This window comes from Oratosquilla oratoria, chromosome 18, assembly GCF_046742065.1.
Source record: "Oratosquilla oratoria isolate Oo_2021 chromosome 18, ASM4674206v1, whole genome shotgun sequence".
Classification (NCBI taxonomy): Eukaryota; Metazoa; Arthropoda; class Malacostraca; order Stomatopoda; family Squillidae; genus Oratosquilla; species Oratosquilla oratoria.
The window spans coordinates 58224964-58243302 of NC_134794.1; the positions used below are offsets into that span (position 1 = coordinate 58224964).

Genomic DNA, 18339 nt, shown 5'->3' on the forward strand with positions numbered 1-18339 from the left:
GTTGTCTCCTTGTAGCCATGATCAGATCTGAAAGAAAAACAAACAAAACTATATATCCCTATTGATACCATATCCGCGTAATTTAACTACAAAAGGCTTAAATGTAATCCCTCAAATTGCATGGAAACTAGAGCATACAGAATAGAATTGTTTCCATATTAGAAACCAACAGAACAAAAGTAGTAAGAAATTGTAAAGAAATCTCATTCAACCGAGATTTTAACAAATTTTGTTGTCCTGTGTTTTCAGCACAAGTTTGAGTAGGAACTTACCAGGAACCCTCATGATTCTTCCAAACACTTTCAGGTTGAAGCAGTACCAAACAGGAACCTACTCTGAAGGATTGGATGGCATCCTGGACTCCAGCTTAGACTCTGTAGATGGCACACAGGGTCTCGACTCTGCCTTCTTCCCAGATGTATCACCCCAGCGTGTTTTACCCTCCTCCTCCACCCCACCTGCACCCCCTCCACCAACTTCACCTTCCAATAAGTTTACACCAACAGTACCAACTTCATGTACATCATCCCCAAGTACCTTTCCCCCTTCCCCTCCTGCTCCCCAAAGCCCAGTCTCCCTAGCTTCCCCAGCCTCATCAAGTTCCCCAGCTGCCCCAACATCTCCCTCCTCCCCAACTTCCCCAACCTCTCCAGGCACCCAAGCCTCCCCTTTCAGCTTCTACCCGAGTGATAGGGAGCATGTGGTACAAGGAATGTCTCATAACATTACCTCGAAGCTCCACAATTTCACAGAGTCCCTGGGTGTTCTCTTCAGTCCACTAGACCACTTCTCTGTGAGTGTTTTAAATGTTTGTACTGAAATTGACTTATGTCATAATAGATATTTCTTTTGGTAGGCTAGTTTGGACAATATTGATTTCATGTTTGGAAGTATTTGAAAATGGCAGCAGCTTTCATTAATAGTAGAATATTTTGGATGTCAGAACTTTGATCAAATACAAAGAATCAGAATATGAATTTGACTGTATACCTAAGAGAGGTAAAGAATAAGGGAAGGTAATGTATGAAGGGTGGAAACAAAACTAAAGTCAGGCTAAAGGTATTAAGTGAATGCATGATTGATTGCTTGCATGTATTTCCATTCATTCTCTATCTATATGCCAAAAGGCTTCTTCCTCCTTTTAAGTGAGGTAGCCACCCAATGCACCCCCACTCCATCCCACTCCCATCTACCACCCACTTGTTTCCCTTTTGTCTTAGTTGGGGTGTGCATGTGTGTGTAAGTTTGAAGAATTACCCTTAGATCAGGCAATCTATAAGCTTAGAGTTCTCATCTGGGTGGGTAATAGTTGCCAATCATGAGACCAATAAATGCTCCAAGACCGTGGTGAATCATACACACACTATACATAGTACATTCTCTCCTGGTGTAGAGTTCTTCCTCAGTTTGAAATTGGTCCCCATCTTCTGTTTGATTTGAAATTCCTTCCTTAACCTGTACAGCGTCAGCAGCATACGTTGTATGCTTCAATTGTTTTATGGATTAAGCATCAGTGGCATACATTATATGCCGCAATTTAAAAAATTGCCAAAAATAGGCATTACATGGAGGGTCAAATAGGTGGTAAGGACCAAGTAGCCCATTGGCTATAAAAGGCACCTAATTTTTTTATTGACAAAACTGGCAACCCTTGCTGCAATTTTTTGGGGGTAACGTGGGGTATAAAATCAGCCTTTAGGATGTAATTTAGGTGATTCTGGTGTATGAAATGAAGTATGAGGAGGTGAAGTTGTACTTCAACAGTTAGGCAGGTGCTATTTATTATGTATTCAGATATATAGACCTGGCAATTTCGCACTGCCAATTTTCGTAATAAATTTGTAATACAAAATGTGGGCAGGCAATAATGGTTTGATGGATGCTTACTAAAACATTTACCAAAACAATAAGAAACACCACAATCACCTATCCTCCATGAAATTATAAAAAAGAAAAAAAAATGAAGAATCAATTTACCACATAACAAAGTGATAAATATTTGCCAAAAAATCCACAAAAACTATTTATAAACACATTTTCTGTAAGTGTCAGACTATTATGGGTGACTGTACATTGACTTGAAACATCATAAATGTCAAATTCCTTCACTCTCTGAAATTCTAACGAAGCTTCCCCGAAAAAATCCAACCTTGTTCAACCCGCACGAGGAGTGAAAGTCTACAAATGTTCTACCAAACTTTCGCACACATGTCTTGAAAAAATCTACCCAGTTTCTCCACTTCTAGGCTAAGGTGAATCAAAATAAGCAAGATTTGTTGGTTTTACATCATTTTGAGTTGAATTAAACAACAACAAAAATTCAGTTTTGGCTCTGATGCTGAGGGGGTAGTATATACAATATTTGCCAGGCGACGTACAAGTTAAGAGCAGTGCCACCCATTAGAAAATTGCTGGGTCAAAGGGTTGTGTGACTTTGCCACAGATGTACATACAGTACTTGTAAAGGGGAGAGTGAAATTGTCTGCACCTTTGTCTCCACAGTGAGTAACAGTTTTAGTGGTGTGGGTTGCTTGCCCTCGTTTCAACAGCCCTGTTCTTGACACTACCCATAATCCTTCCCCTCCCTATCTCCTTACTTCCCTCCTCCATTTACTGAATTTCTTCTCTCAAATAACTAGTACTGAACCCACAAGTTATATATTTGTTTGTTATGAGTATTTTCATGCCTTCTGCTTTCTTTTATTTTTCTCAGTGTTTTGTGCGTAATCGTTAGTTTAGATACTGAAGTTCAAACACTTGAAGAATTTACTGTATGTAGTGATACAGGTGTTTTGTATGCATCTTTGCACTAAGAACAAGTTTTTCTAGAATTGACTATTGTTTTACTTGTGCAGGCACACCCCCCATCACCAGGCAAGTCATCAACTGACACTTTTGGTGACGGAGGAGTTCACAGCCAGCATCCAGAGAGTGGAGCTCATGTGACAAATGCTTCATCTCTGCCTGCTGCTACAGCAACCTCTTGCAGAGCTCACCCTATTAAGGTGCTGTCATACTAACGTCTTGTGTTGCTTGTAGTCTAGATTTGGATACTCTGTGTGTTACTAACATGTTCTTCATCAAGTTACATTCCATTTGTAAGTTTTTCTTTCTTCTTCCTCCATCCCTCTTCTCTTCTTTCTCCATTTTACATAAACTCTCAATTTCCCATCCACCAAATAGAAATCAGACATTCCACCATTCTCACTTCTGTACACATTTATGTCCAAAACTCTTCCAGTCCTTCTTTTGGAGTGGTTTCTTTGCTTGATTGGTTTCATGGGATTCCATCTCACACCTTTCCTACACCCAGTTGTTTTCCCTTTTATTCTAGTTCATTGTGGATGAAGGGCCATCCTTGTCCCCCATCCACTATGAGGGTCAGAAGCAGTGCAGCAAGACACACCATCTCAACAACTGGAGTTGTTTTGGTGCAGCCAGTTATTATTCTTAATGTTCTATTTTGTGTTGTTTGTAGGCTGTCTTTGTTTTCTTACTTGTTGGATACCATGCTGTGGATGCATAGGTAAGTATAGTACTTATGATTTTGGACACAGTTTCCATTTTCTGCCACCCTAATTCTGTGCCTATGTTTGCTCAAAGTATGTTAAAAAAAAATTATTTGCCTATACTGAGAGGTGTATTGGGGGATGCTGACTGCATGTCATCTTGCAGTTGGTATTTTAGGGGTGTCCTTACTTACAAGCCAGGGCCATATGTCATTCATTTATGTTTAGAGTAAATAAAGAGGAACAGCAATAGTACACAAGCATCTCATCAGTCCTCTATGAGTAGATTTTATATTCATATATTTACCAAAAGGCCCTTTCCCCTTTATACAAAGGTTGGCCAGCCAAGACATGTGTATCTACCACTTCATGCATCCAAAACCCATTTATTGCCCTCCAAATGTTAGCTTGTCTTAGATGAGGAGCCATCCATCCCCACCCGCTGTGCAGGTCAGAAGTAATGTTACTGTGTTTTTCTGTATTGGTATGTGTATGTACATACATAGCCCTCATATATAGGGAGAAAGGCCTTTTGATATATGTATGTATCTGTAGTATTATTATTCTGCCATACACCTTACTTGGGATGCTTGAAAGGTAACTAGGGTTCTTATTTGAGCATCCATGTACAGCTAGGTTTCTTTTTCAAGCATCCATATACAACATAGAAAATTGTTGCTGCTATGTTTCCTCAAAGAAGCCATGAGCAAAAAGTACCCTGGCCTATTTTGCTTTTATAACTCTGTTATTACATTCTATTTGTTACAGCCTGAAGTGCAGCAGACGTCACCAGGCAGTAAACCCTCATATTCTGATGTCCTGAGCAAAAACACAACACAGAATTTTACTGTTCCTCCTGTATCATCAGTGTCACCTTCCCCCACCGTAAGTACTGGATTAATGAAAAAAATTTGTGTTGTATGCTGAGTATTTTAACATCATTGCTGCAATGATGTCCTTTACATCGGGATAGGGTATTGTTACTCGCAACGGAGGTCAGCGTGATGGAGGTTTGAACACTGCCACTGGTGAGCTGAACCAAGGACATGGTTCATTAAATTCCATGCTACAGATGCCTTTGTAAGGGGGACTGTCCTAGCCTCCTGATAGAGGGATTTTCCAACACATTAAATTAAACTTCTAACCTCTCCATCTACTGAACTGTTATATTACACAGTGTAAAACTTCATAATGTGAGAGTTTAGGCATACATCTCATTGGGCTCCTTAGTGGGTGGAGGCATGGAGGGGCAAATCTTTTTACATACATATACCAATGGCTTTTTCTCTCTTACAGGAGAGGTAGCCAAAGTCAGAGGCATAAATCTGCTCCCACCCATTTTAATCCCCACATACTCCACTCCCATTCACCACCCCTCCCTCTTTTCTTGGCTGCTCCTGGATGACAGGTCATCCCTACATCTCGCCCACTGCCCTGGGTCAGAAGAAATGTAGCAAGACACAGCACATTCACAGTTAGGCCACTTCACTTAATTGGTGACCCCACCCATTCTCCGTCCCCTCATGCAGAAAAAGAGATGGGGAGAAATCCCTTTAGGCTGTGTCAAAATATCATTCACACATACTCCCTCATCCCCCACCCACTTCCATGCATCACAGCATCATCTGTATACAACCATTCTCCACTAGCTCCTATCTTCTCTCTTTCTTCCTCAACAGACATTCCCCTCTTTCCCAACGCCCCTTTTACCCCATCAATCCATCTCATCCTTGGTCGCCCCCTCATGTTCACTCCCTCCACCTCAGCCTTCCACCACCCCTTTTACTAATCTTGATTCATTCTTTCCATGTGTGCAAACCATCCCCAGTACAAAAGCATCTCATTATACATTCATGAGTAGAGATTTTACTCTTAACATGAATGTGTGTGGCTACGATCTGTTAGGGTGCCCCAGAAATGATCTCTATAGTGCTGACTGTGTCATCATGCAATCACTACTTTCTTGTATACAGGTCTAGCCTAAGAACTTTTTGGTACACTGGTACATATACCAAAAGCCCTCATCCCCTCTATAAGTGTTGTGGTCAGCCAAGGCATGCACCAACACTATCCAGTATCCATTTGTTGGTATGTGGGTATGGTAGCTGTGGGGCAGTTGTAGATACAAGAGATGATGATGATATGGTTTAACGTCACACACTCCCCCCTAACGGGAGGCTAGGACAGTGCCCCTCACAGAGGGCTTTGTAGCTACAGAGATACAAGAGATACAAATGAGAAAATTGAGTTTCATGTCACAGCATAAATGTTGATTTTTGTTGTTACATGCAACCATTTATAATTGCAGACAGAAATTAATGCTGGCATTCCGTCGAAGGCAGAGGTTCCTCCCATGGCAGGGATCAGCCGTTCTGCAACATCTCGTCCCAAGCACCGAGTCGGTGCTGGAAATAATACATCAGGCACAAAGGCTGCCTGCAAATCTGGAAACCACTCCCCTGCATCACGTGTGGGATTAGATGAATTTGAAGTATCTTCTTCAACCTCCCAACCATTAGATGAGTGGCTGGATATGGAAAACCTTGTGATCAATGCTGTGCAGAGTAGTATGCAGTCACAACCCATGCACTCCAACTCCAGCAGCCCAGCTCACTCTGCCCGCAAGGCAAAAAAATCAGAGGTAAAGAAGCAGCAACAACAGCATCACCACCACAATCAGGCTCTAGCTGACCAGTTAAACAATAAAGTTTCAAGTGCACAGCCCAGACAGGCTCCCCGGTAAGTGTTGCATCCATATTTTATCATCTGTTACCCATTTCTGATTATTAGGGTCATCCAGAAAATGAATGAAGGATGTTTACTGCATTATACTTTGATCTTGGTTGTGCTTAAGATTTTATTTTGAGTACTTGGTTATTTTTTATCACAGTTGAATTTGGTGTTCTTGTTAAGTTAAATGTATAAACTTTAGGGGAGGGTCTAAGGCAGCCAGAGGCAGAGTTTAGGGAGGTATGTAAGGGGAGACAGCTGAAAGTAAATGTGGGCAAAAGTAAAGTAATGAGTTCTGCAAGAGGAGAAGGTGGGAGGGAGTAGGAGGTGAGTCTTAAAGGAGAAAGGTCATATGTAGCAGGGAATGGTGGAATAAAGGTGGAGGTAAACTGAGTGAGGGAATTAAGTAAATGTATTGAGGTAATGAAAACTCGTGAGAAATAAGTCTGGAGATGGATGCCAAAAGAAAACTAAAGGGTTAATTGTGCCTATGACACTATATGGAGGGAGAAACATGGAATTAAAGGAGGAACTTAGATGTATTTACCTAGTTGTATCTTATGGGAAAGGGAACTATGCCTGTGGTGTGCTGTCTCTGTATCTCGCCATGTCTAATTTGTCCTTAAATTAGTGTATTGTTTTTACACACACTATTGTTTCGTCCAAGTGAGTTTGAGACCAAATGTTTAAATGTTATGGTGAGGGTTACAAATATAAATTGAGAAATGAGGCAGAGAGCAGAGGTGGAAAGGGAGCTGGCAGATGGAATCGATCAAAAATAACAAGATGGGTTGGTATTAGGAAAGAATAAATGAAGAAAGAGTAGCAAGACGAGGTGGATGAGGCCGAGAATGGGATGGATAGATGGGGTGATGGGGCCCATAGGTAAAAAGCGGAGAAAAGATAGGACGAGATTTCTGAGCAGAGATGGAAAGGGGTCGTAAATAGGTGATAAATTCTTGAGTTGATAAGGAGGATCACTATGTATTAAAGCAGTGGTGGTAAACCAGCTTCAGCTGTGAGACCTTGCTGTGGAGGTGCTTTGTCTTGCTGCATTGCTTCTGACCCAGGCAGTGGGTAGGGGATAGGGATGGCACATTCAACCACAAGGAGCTAATATAAAAGGGAAGAAATGTGTAGGATGGGTGAAGGGTGGGTATATACCTTGGCTTGCCATGCCCATTGTAAGGGGAAAAGACCTTTTGGTATGTATGAATCAAATCATGAATATAGCTCTAACAGAGGAGTTTTAGTTGTCAGTATATTCATCCAGCACTAAGCACAGCTACAACCCTTTTGGTATAATTTTGTTCCCCACAAAATCATCCCTGTTAATACACACCCTTGTATAATGGATCCACATTGATAGAGTGTGATTTTATGGCATATACAATAAATATTTCGTATATTTATCACTACATTAGTACCTCTTTTTGTTTACAGTCGAACGTCTTACATCAACAACATTCTTAATGTTCCCTCTTCATCTCCAACCTGTAACCCATCATCATACTCTCCTACATCCACTACCTCAGCCAACAATTCCATGCAGTACACATTGCCTAACAACTCGTGTGGCCCCACAGTTACCAATAGCAACAATGGCAATGACCACAGTGATGGTATAGTAAACAACAAGGCTGAGAATGGAAGACCACGACCTAAGGAGGAACGTAGGAGTTGTGGTAGGTTGAGTTGATTGGTAAATCATGTTTATTTATCATCCTGGATTCTGCTCTTCATGAGATCTCAGAGTAAACATGAAGATTATGTAAATTTTTTCTTTTTAAGTTGTGATGATTATGCTAAGATAAGAGGGAGGGTGGAGGGGTGTGGAGTGTATTCAGGGATGGAATGGGTGAGAATCATTTTATGCCTTTTCCTTTTTGGCTACCTCCCTTGTAAGGGGGAAAAAGCCTTGGTATATGTATGTTTGTATGTTTTTATGTGTGTGTGACTGGAGGAAGTGGATAGTTTTAGATACTTGGGTGCAAATATGGCAGGAAAGGGAGGAGTGGAGGTGGAGGTAGAATGTAGATTGAGAGAAGCAAGTAAATGCCTTGGGGGATTAAAAAGTGTAATGAGAAATAGACATTTGGGAATGGAGGCTAAGAGGAGATTGTATAAAGGAGTGATTGTACCAACAGCGCTGTATGGGGCAGAAACATGGAACATAAGAGAGGAAGAGGGAAGGAGTTTGAATGTATTTGAGATGAGGTGCCTGAGAAGTATGATAGGGGTTACTAAGCTGGATAGAGTGAGAAATGAGGAGGAGAACGGGGGTGGAAAGGAAGTTGGGAGATAGGGTGGATGAAAGAGTATGGGGATGGTTTGGACACATGGAAAGAATGAGTGAAAGACTAGCAAAAGAGGTGTGGAAGGAATGAACATGAGGGGGCAACCTAGGATGAGATGGATGGTTGGGGTAAAAGGGGCTTTAGGGAAGAGGGAAATGTCTGTTGAGGAAGGACAGGAGAGGACAGAAGACGGGTAAATGGAGAATGGTTGTATATTGATGATGTTGTGATGCCTGAGGTGGAATGGATGGGGGATGAGGGAGTATATGTAAGAAAAATTTGACGCAGTATGAAGGGATTTCTTCCCATCCTCTTTTCTGCACGAGGGGATGGATAGGGGGGGGGGGTTTGCCAATTTAATGAAGAGGCCTTGCTGTGGATGTGCTGTGTCTTGTGACACTGCTTCTGACCCAGGGCAGTGGACAAAATGCAAGGATGACCTGTCATCCAGGAGGAGCCAAGATGTGAGGGAGGGAAGAGGGTGGAGGGGAGTGGAGTGTGATAGGGATGGAATGGGTGGGAGTGGTTTTTATGCCTTTGTTTTTTTGGCTACCTCCCTTGCAAGGGGTAAAAGAGCCTTTGGTGTATGTATGTATGTATGTATGTAAACTAATCACATGGGTACCAAACAAAGTTAGTTAAAAGATGGTCAATAGAATGCATTTTGCTCTTAGATCAGAAGTGTACTTGCCTAGTATATCTACTTTGTATGTTTATGGTCATTTACCACATATTAATTTGACAATTCTTTTGTAGAAGACCCCATGACATGCCCTATGGGTGGGAACAGTGGTTGTAGCAAGCAGTTGCGCAATAAACCAACAGGAGTATCTAATAATGCATCAAGTCGGGGAGAACGATCAGAGCAGCGGAGCAGCAAAGACAACAGTAAGAGGAGCACCAACAACAGGAGAAAGAAGAATTCACCATTCACACATGCAGGTAGGAGACAAGGTGGAGAGAATTTGCAAATTTTGAATTGAATATATCAGATCCCCTGTATAGGAACAATGGAAGATCTTGTAAGTCAGCAACAGCTACCAGCTGGATGAAGCCATAGATCTCTTGGTGGAGGTCATGGCCTGGTCTGGCGGCCAAGTGTCAGCAAACGCCGATTACTCCATCCTACTCCAGCACTTAAATCTTTCAACACTACATACTTCTACCAAAGGTCACCTCATATTCATTTAAGTAATTCCAAAACTTTTTTCTCCTCATCTTTCTCACGTCCAGGGCCATATCCACTCACGATTCTGTCCATATACCAAGAGCTTTTTTCCCATTTATATGGGAAGTAGCCAAGTCAAAGGCACATAACTATTCCACCCATTCCACTCCCCTCCACTCCCCTCCACCACCCTTTCCACCCTCTCATCATAGCTCCTCATGGATGATGGGTCATCCCTGTATCCCACCCACGGCCCTGGGTCAGACGCAATGCAGCAAGACACAGCACATCCACAGCAAGGCCACTTCACTTAATTGGTGACCCCCCTTGTCCCCTGATGCAGGAAAGGGAAGACAGAGAAATCCCTTCTGGCTGCATCAAAGAATCATTCACATATAAGCACACCCCCTACCCCCTTTCATCCCCTGCCTCTTCCTTGCATAACAGTATCATCTATATACAGCCAATTTCTGCCTTCTCTTTTCCTTGCTCAACAGACATTCCCCTCTTGTTTAATACCCCTTTGACCCCATCCATCCATCTCATCCTTGGCCGTCCCATCAAATTCACTCCCTCTACCTTTGCCCTCCACACCTCTTTTACTAATCTCTCTTCACTTATTCTTTCCATATGTCCAAACCATCCCAATACTCTTTCATCAGCCCTATCTGTTATCTCTTTTTCCACTCTGATCTCCACCTCACCTCACCTTGTTCCTCACTATTGAACATAGTAACCCCTACCATACTTCTTAGACCTTTTAAATTTCAAGTCTGCCCCATACAAAGCCATCAGAACAATCACCCCTTCATACAGTCTTTTTGCATCCATTCTCGGATGCCTATTTCGCATGACACTTGTTAATCCCCCTAGACATTTACTTGCTTCTCACAATATACAATTTACCTCAGCCTCCAGTACTCTCATTACTGCCACATGCAACCCCAAATGCCTAACGCTATCCGCTTCCTCCAGCCTTTCTCCTTTGAGACTGCCATCCTCTCCCCTTGTACATTTCATCACTTTGCTTTTACCCACATTTACTTTCACCTTTCTCCTATCACATACCTTTCCAAACTCCATCACTGACTCCCTTAATCCCAGCTCTTACCCTGCCACAAGTGCAGTGCTGTCAGCAAACAACAATGGGCTCACCTCCCACTTTTCTCCATTTTCTTTAACCATCTCCAGTCCCCTGCCCATTACCCTCACCTTTACCTCCCACACCACCCCCATCCATGTACACACTGAACAACCATGGTGACATGCCACATCCCTGATGCAGTCCCACCTCTATCTCAAACCACTTGCTCTCTCCATTTCCAATTCTAACACAGGCTCTACTACATACATATACCGAGGGCTTTTTCCCCCATACAAAGGAGGTAGCCAAAGTCAAAAGGCATAACTCCATTCCAACCCATTTCATCTCAACCCACTCCACTCCCATTCACCACACCTCCTTCCCTTCCTTTTTTCTTGGCCCCCTTCTGGATGATGGGTCATCCCTGCATTTCACACATTGCCCTGGGTCAAAAGCAATGCAGCAAAACACAGCACATACACAGCAAGGCCACTTCATTTAATTGGTGTAATGGGAATAGACATTTGGGAATGGATGCTAAGAGGAGATTGTATGAAGGAGTGATTGTGCCAACAGCACTGTATGGGGCAGAAACATGGAACATTGTGCAAACAGCACTGTATGGGGGAGAAACATGGAACATAAGAGAGGAAGAGTTTAAATGTTTTTGAGATGAAATGCTTGAAAAGTATGATAGGGGTTACAAGGGGGATAGAGTGAGGGTGTAAAGGAAGTTGGGAGATAGGGTTGATGAAAGAGTATTGGGATGGTTTGGACACATAAAAAGATTGAATGAAGAAAGATTAGTAAAAGAGATCTGGAAGGCAGAGGTGAAGGGAATGAACATGAGGGGGCGACCAAGGATGAGGTGGATGGATGGGGTAAAAGGGGCATTGGGAAATAGGGGAATGTCTGTTGAGGAAGGAAGGGTGAAGACAGAAGATAGGGGTGAATGGAGAATGGTTGTGTATGGATGATGCTGTAATGCATGGAAGGGAGTGGATAGGGGATGAGAGGGGGTGATGGAGTACGTGTGAATGATGTTTTGATGAAACCCAAAGGGATTTTTTCCCATCTTCTCTCTGCATGAGGGGACAGAGGGGGGTCACTGATTAAATGAATCGGCCTTGCTGTGGATGTGATGTATCTTGTTGCATTACTTCTGACCCAGGGCAATGGGCAAGATGCAGGGATGACCCATCATCCAGGAGGAGCCAAGAAAAGAGGGAGGGAGGGGTGGTGAATGGGAATGGAGTATGTGGAGATGAAATGGGTGGGAGCGGATTTATGCATTTGACTTTGGCTACCTCCCTTGTAAGGGAAAAAAGCCCTTGGTATATATGTATGTATATACATATATCATTTGCACATTTTACCTTTTCTTCTCTACTTGTTTCGCCTCCCCCTCCTCTCTTAACTTCCTTCCAAAACATCTTTTTATTACTTTCAAAATTTTCAGTCATACTTCTCCCCATTTTATATCTGCTTGTTCTTTTTGCCTCCTGTACCTTATGCCCATAATTGAACTCAATCTATTTTTCACACACATTTTTCAGCCACACACCCATCTCACCACTACTGCTAATTCCCTCCTCAGCACCCTACCTACCACATGTGTGAAAACAAATTCACCCTTGAGTTTCATTTTACTCAATCCTAACACATCTATCTTTACTTCACAAACAAGCACCCTACCTTTTATATGTACATACATACATATACATACATACATATACCAAGGCTTTTTCCCCCTTCCAAGGGAGGTAGCCAAAAAGGGAAAGGCATAAAAACACTCCCACCCATTTCATCCCTAAATACACTCCACACCCCTCCCACCCTTCCTCTCATCTGAGCACCTCCTGGATGACGGGTCATCCCTGCACCCTGCCCACCGCCCTGGGTCAGAAGCAGTGTCGCAAGACACAGTACATCCACAGCAAGGCCGCTTCATTTAATCGGCGACCCCCCCTCTCCGTCCCCCTTTGCATATAAGGCGAGGACGGGGAGAAATCCCTTCGGGCTGCGTCAAAATTTACTCACACATACTACCCCACCCCCCACTTCCCCGCCCATTCCTCCTCATGCAGTCACAACATCATCCATATACAACCATTCTCCACTCACCTCTGTCTTCTGTCCTCTCCCTTCCTTCCTCAACAGACATTCCCCTCTTCCCCAAAGCCCCCTTCACCCCATCCATCCACCTCATCCTAGGACGTCCCCTCATGTTCACTCCCTCCACATCTGCCTTCCATACCTCTTTTACTAGTCTTTCTTCACTCATTCTTTCCATGTGTCCAAACCATCCTAATATTCTTTCATCAACCCTATCTCCCAAATCCTTTTTCACCCCTGTTCTCCTCCTCACCTCCTCATTTCTCACTCTATCTAGCCTAGTAACCCCCACCATACTTCTCAGACACCTCATCTCAAACACATTCAAACTCCTTCTCTCTTCTTCTCGATGTTCCACGTTTCTGCCCCATACAGTGCTGTTGGCACAATCACTCCTTCATACAGTCTCCTCTTCGCATCCATTCCCAAATGTCTTTTCCTCATTACACTCTTTAAACCACCAAGGCATTTACTCGCTTCTCTCAATCTACATTCTACCTCCACCTTCACTCCACCTTTTCCTGCTACACTTGCACCCAAGTATCTAAAACTATCCACTTCCTCCAGTCGCTCTTCCTTAATGTTCACTTCCAGTCTACTGCCACTTTCACCCCTTGTACATCTCATCACCTTACTTTTACCCACATTTATCTTTAGCTTTCTTCTATCACATACTCTCCCAAACTCTGCCACCAGCTTCCTCAATCCCTCCTCTGACCCTGCCACAAGCGCAGTGTCGTCCGCAAACAACAGCTGGCTCACCTCCCACTTTTCTCCATTTTCTTTAACCATCTCCAATCCCTGACTCACTACCCTAGCATTCACCTCTCGCACCACCCCATCCATGTACAAGTTGAACAGGGGACAAGGGAAAAGGGGACAAGTGTGAATGTAGTAATTTCAGAGGGATTAGCCTGTTGAGTGTAGTAGGGAAGGCTTATGGGAGGATCTTAATTGAGAGGATTAGGAGAGGAACAGAGGGAGTAATTGGTGAGGAACAGTGTGGATTTAGGACGGGTAGAGGTTGTGTAGATCAGATCTTTGTGGTAAGACAGATATGTGAGAAAGCTATAGGAAAGGGGAAGGATGTTTTTTGGGCTTTCATGGATCTGGAAAAGGCTTATGATAGGGTAGACAGAAAGGCACTGTGGGAGGTTATGCAGATTTATGGGATAGGAGGAAAGCTTTTGGGAGCTGTCAAGAGTTTTTATGAGAGTAGTAGAGCATGTGTTAGGATTAGAAATGGAGAGAGTGAGTGGTTTGAAGTAAAGGTGGGACTTCGTCAAGGATGCGTTATGTCACATACATATACCAAAGCTTTTTCCCCCTTACAAGTGAGGTAGCCAAAAAGGAAAAGGCATAAAATCATTCCCACCCAATCCATCCCTGAATACACTCCACACCCCTCCACCCTCCCTCTTATCTTAGCACCTCCTGGATGACGGGTCATCCCTGCACCTTGTCCACTGCCCTGGGTCAGAAGCAGTGTCGCAAGACACAGCACATCCACAGCAATGCCGCTTCATTAAATCGGCGACCCCCCCCTCTCCGTCCCCCCATGCTTAAAAGGAGAAGACGGGGAGAAATCCCTTTGGGCTGCGTCAAATTTTGCTCACACATACTACCTCACCCCCCATCCCCCCACCCATTCCACCTCATGCATCACAACATCATCCATATACAGTAAACTCGCGCTTATCCGAACGCGTTTTAACCGAATAATCGCATTAACCGAACATTTTCTCAATACGGTAGCCATCGCTTCAACCGAACGTATTTGGATCTCAACCGAACATTCAAACACCCCGCCGCCTCTTCCGCCACCCCCGCACCACCCGCAAGCTTCACCAAGTGCTCACACGGTGGCAGCACACTCCATGTTTACACCTGATCGGCTGTTTGGCGGTACATACTTTCGTGAGTCCTCTCGGTGACGATACAGTATCACAAGCTCTCCTTAAACATTTTCTCTTTATACTCTATAGAATATGTTTATGAACTATTATAAGCATTTCCATGTGTATGTTAAGTTTACAAGTACGAATATGGCAGCTGACATTACCGCATAAAACTCTACGGGAATGAAACATACAAAGTCGGATTAACCGAACATTTCGATTAATCGGACATTTCTAATCCCCCTTGGAGTTCGGATAAGTGGAAGTTTACTGTACAACCATTCTCCATTCACCTGTCTTCTGTCCTCTCCCGTCCTTCCTCAACAGACATTCCCCTCTTCCCCAAAGCCCCCTTCACCCCATCCATCCACCTCATCCTAGGACGTCCCCTCATGTTCACTCCCTCCACATCTGCCTTCCATACCTCTTTTACTAGTCTTTCTTCACTCATTCTTTCCATGTGTCCAAACCATCCTAATACTCTTTCATCAACCCTATCTCCCAACTCCCTTCCCACCCCTGTTCTCCTCCTCACCTCCTCATTTCTCACTCTATCTAGCCTAGTAACCCCCATCATACTTCTCAGACACCTCATCTCAAACACATTCAAACTCCTTCTCTCTTCCTCTCTTATGTTCCATGTTTCTGCCCCATACAGTGCTGTTGGCACAATCACTCCTTCATACAGTCTCCTCTTCGCATCCATTCCCAAATGTCTATTCTTCATTACACTTTTCAACCCACCAAGGCATTTACTCGCTTCTCTCAATCTACATTCTACCTCCACCTTCACTCCACCTTTTCCTGCCACATTTGCACCCAAGTATCTAAAACTATCCACTTCCTCCAGTTGCTCTCCCTTAATGCTCACTTCCAGTTTACTGCCACTTTCACCCCTTGTACATCTCATCACCTTACTTTTACCCACATTTATCTTTAGCTTTCTTCTATCACATACTCTCCCAAACTCTGTCACCAACTTCCTCAGTCCCTCCTCAGATCCTGCCACAAGCGCAGTGTCGTCTGCAAACAACAGCTGGCTCACCTCCCACTTTTCTCCATTTTCTTTAACCATCTCTAATCCCTGACCCACTACCCTTGCATTTACCTCTCGCACAATTTCGCACTTCAGTTTCATTTTACTCGGTACTAGCACATCCATCTTTCTTTTCACAAACATACTACCAGTCTCCTGCCTTTTGCTCTCATCCATCACACATCTCCACACATTCACTGATCCAGTTGCCAGGGATCTGGTTGGAGTCCTCCCCCACAGACCCTCTTTTCCCTTAACTTTTTACAGGAGAGAAATACAGAGTGCAATTCCTAGTCCCCTCACTCCAACCCATTTCTACAATATGCATAGGAACACAGTGATGCATTTGGTAAAGAAGGGATTAAGATATTTGTTATGGAACCCAGATGATTATCTGAATAGGTCAGACATTATTCACTGCTTGTGTATTTCTTTCTGACCCAGGGCAGTGGGTGAGATGCAAGGATGACCCGTCATCCAGGAGGAGCCAAGATAAGAGGGAAGGAGGGGGGTGGATGGGAGTGGAGTATGTGGGGATGGAATGGAGGGGGAGTGGGTTTTATGTCTTTGTTTTTTGGCTACCTCCCTTGTAAGGGAGAAAGAGCCTTTGGTACATGTATATATGTATGTATGTCTGTGATACTGCTCAATGTATGTAAAAATCCTGCCTGTGAAATTCTACAGAATTAATTTATTTTCAGACCTTGCATGTGCCTGTTGGAGTGTAACACAAAGGTGGCTGGATCTTGTGGTTGTCTTTGTCCTGTGGCTGTGTCACCTGGTTTTTGATGTGTCCATCATGAGCTCAAGACTTCTTCTACACCTCCTCCACATCACCCTGTACTGGTCCATAGAAAAATGGAGGAACTTTCTTGGCATGGTCAAGTATTACACAGGCAACTTGGCAGGCTACTTCAGATGGAACAGATCAGAGGAGAAGAAAATTACAGGTAGAGTAGTATACGAGAGCTCTTGCTGTTGACCCTTTGATAATGATGGGGTTCTTTTGGCAGCTAAACTCTGCCTGGTGGCAGGCAGAATAAACATGTTGAACCAAGATACTGAATAGTTAATCAAGATTGGTTTAATCCATTGACATTGAAAAGAGTTGAATGTGGATGCCCCCAGCCACCAGAAGCATGTTCATAATCATATGATGCACTGATTCTTCAACAAACTGAAAGACAACACATTGCTACATGCCAGACCCCCTGAATCCTCTCTACTGCCCCCCAAGAAGACAGAGTCCACCTAGCCATACTGTGATGCAGCCACCATCCAAACCTTCTAAGTTACCAAAAGAGGCTGGATGACAGGATCACATACAACTCTCCTGGATGTAATAGTTCACCTCATACTATACAACACATTATGGAAGACTGTATTGTACAGAGTTATGCACGCTAACAACACAGTATACACTATAAGGGATTTGTGGGAAAATACAGTTCGAGCTGTAGCATTCCTCAGGGAGAGGGACTGCTTGTCCTGTCCTGATGATCTAAGGCACAATGACAACAACAACAAAAATTTCAAACTGGGAGAGCAGCATAGCAGTGACTGATCTTAATATTTTGCTAAAAGTCAGCAACATACAAACAATCCCTGGCCCCACCACATGTCAGAAATGCTCCAGGGCACATATCAATACTCTGCCTGTCTCATCCACATATTTTGTCTACCTGCCTTTCACAAATCTTTAACACATTTTAGCTGTCACATTGATTGAGAACACATACATTTACCAGCAGCTTTTTCCCCCCTTACAAGGGAGGTAGCCAAAGTCACTCCTACCCATTTCATCCCCATATACTCCACTCCCATTCACTACCACTCCCTCCCTCATTTCTTAGCTCCTCCTGGATGATGGGTCATCCCTGCATGTTGCCCACCGCCCTGAGAATAATGAGCCATAATTCTGAGGTTTCTCCCTGTTAAGTTGAGACCACATTTGCCCTTGTACAATATTGGGGTACTCTTCCTTCCTTTAGACAACATATACATTTGTGTATTTTATTTACCCATTTTGTGAATTTTGTGTGTGTCTTTATGTGTACTACATTTACCTAATCATAATATATATAATTGGAGCAATGGTTATGGGAGATCATCTTTATATCTATGTACCAAATTTTGTGGAGTTCCAAGAAAAAATTGTAGTGGAGAGTTGATGGTGGAGATGTGTGTAGAGAGTTGATGATAGCAAATGCAGTGTTTAGGAAGAAAGTCAATCATAAGTACACATGGGAGAGGGTGGTTGATGGAAAGGTGGTAGATAAAGATTTAATGGACTATATAGTGGTAGCCAGGAGTATAGTAGGAAGAATTAAGGATGTACAACAGCACTGTATGGGGCAGAAACATGGAACATAAGAGAGGAAGAGAGAAGGAGTTTGAATGTGTTTGAGATGAGGTGTATGAGAAGTATGATGGGGGTTACTAGGCTAGATAGAGTGAGAAATGAGGAGGTGAGGAGGAGAACAGGGATGGAAAGGGAGTTGG

At 43.4% G+C, this 18339-nt stretch overlaps 1 protein-coding gene across 2 annotated transcripts in view; it reads left to right on the top strand.

Annotated features, from left to right (window-relative positions):
* LOC143035275 (uncharacterized) overlaps positions 1-18339 on the top strand; it is a 45213-nt gene that overhangs the window by 13994 nt on the left and 12880 nt on the right. Inside the window, exons 4-11 of one of the 2 annotated variants that reach the window (XM_076202130.1) lie at positions 307-793; positions 2856-3005; positions 4278-4394; positions 5818-6248; positions 7683-7924; positions 9293-9478; positions 14659-14820; positions 16539-16787. In XM_076202130.1, coding sequence (XP_076058245.1) covers positions 307-793; positions 2856-3005; positions 4278-4394; positions 5818-6248; positions 7683-7924; positions 9293-9478; positions 14659-14820; positions 16539-16787 — 2024 coding nt within the window. The remainder of the gene's footprint in view (positions 1-306; positions 794-2855; positions 3006-4277; positions 4395-5817; positions 6249-7682; positions 7925-9292; positions 9479-14658; positions 14821-16538; positions 16788-18339) is intronic. The other variant, XM_076202131.1, reaches the window with a different exon arrangement.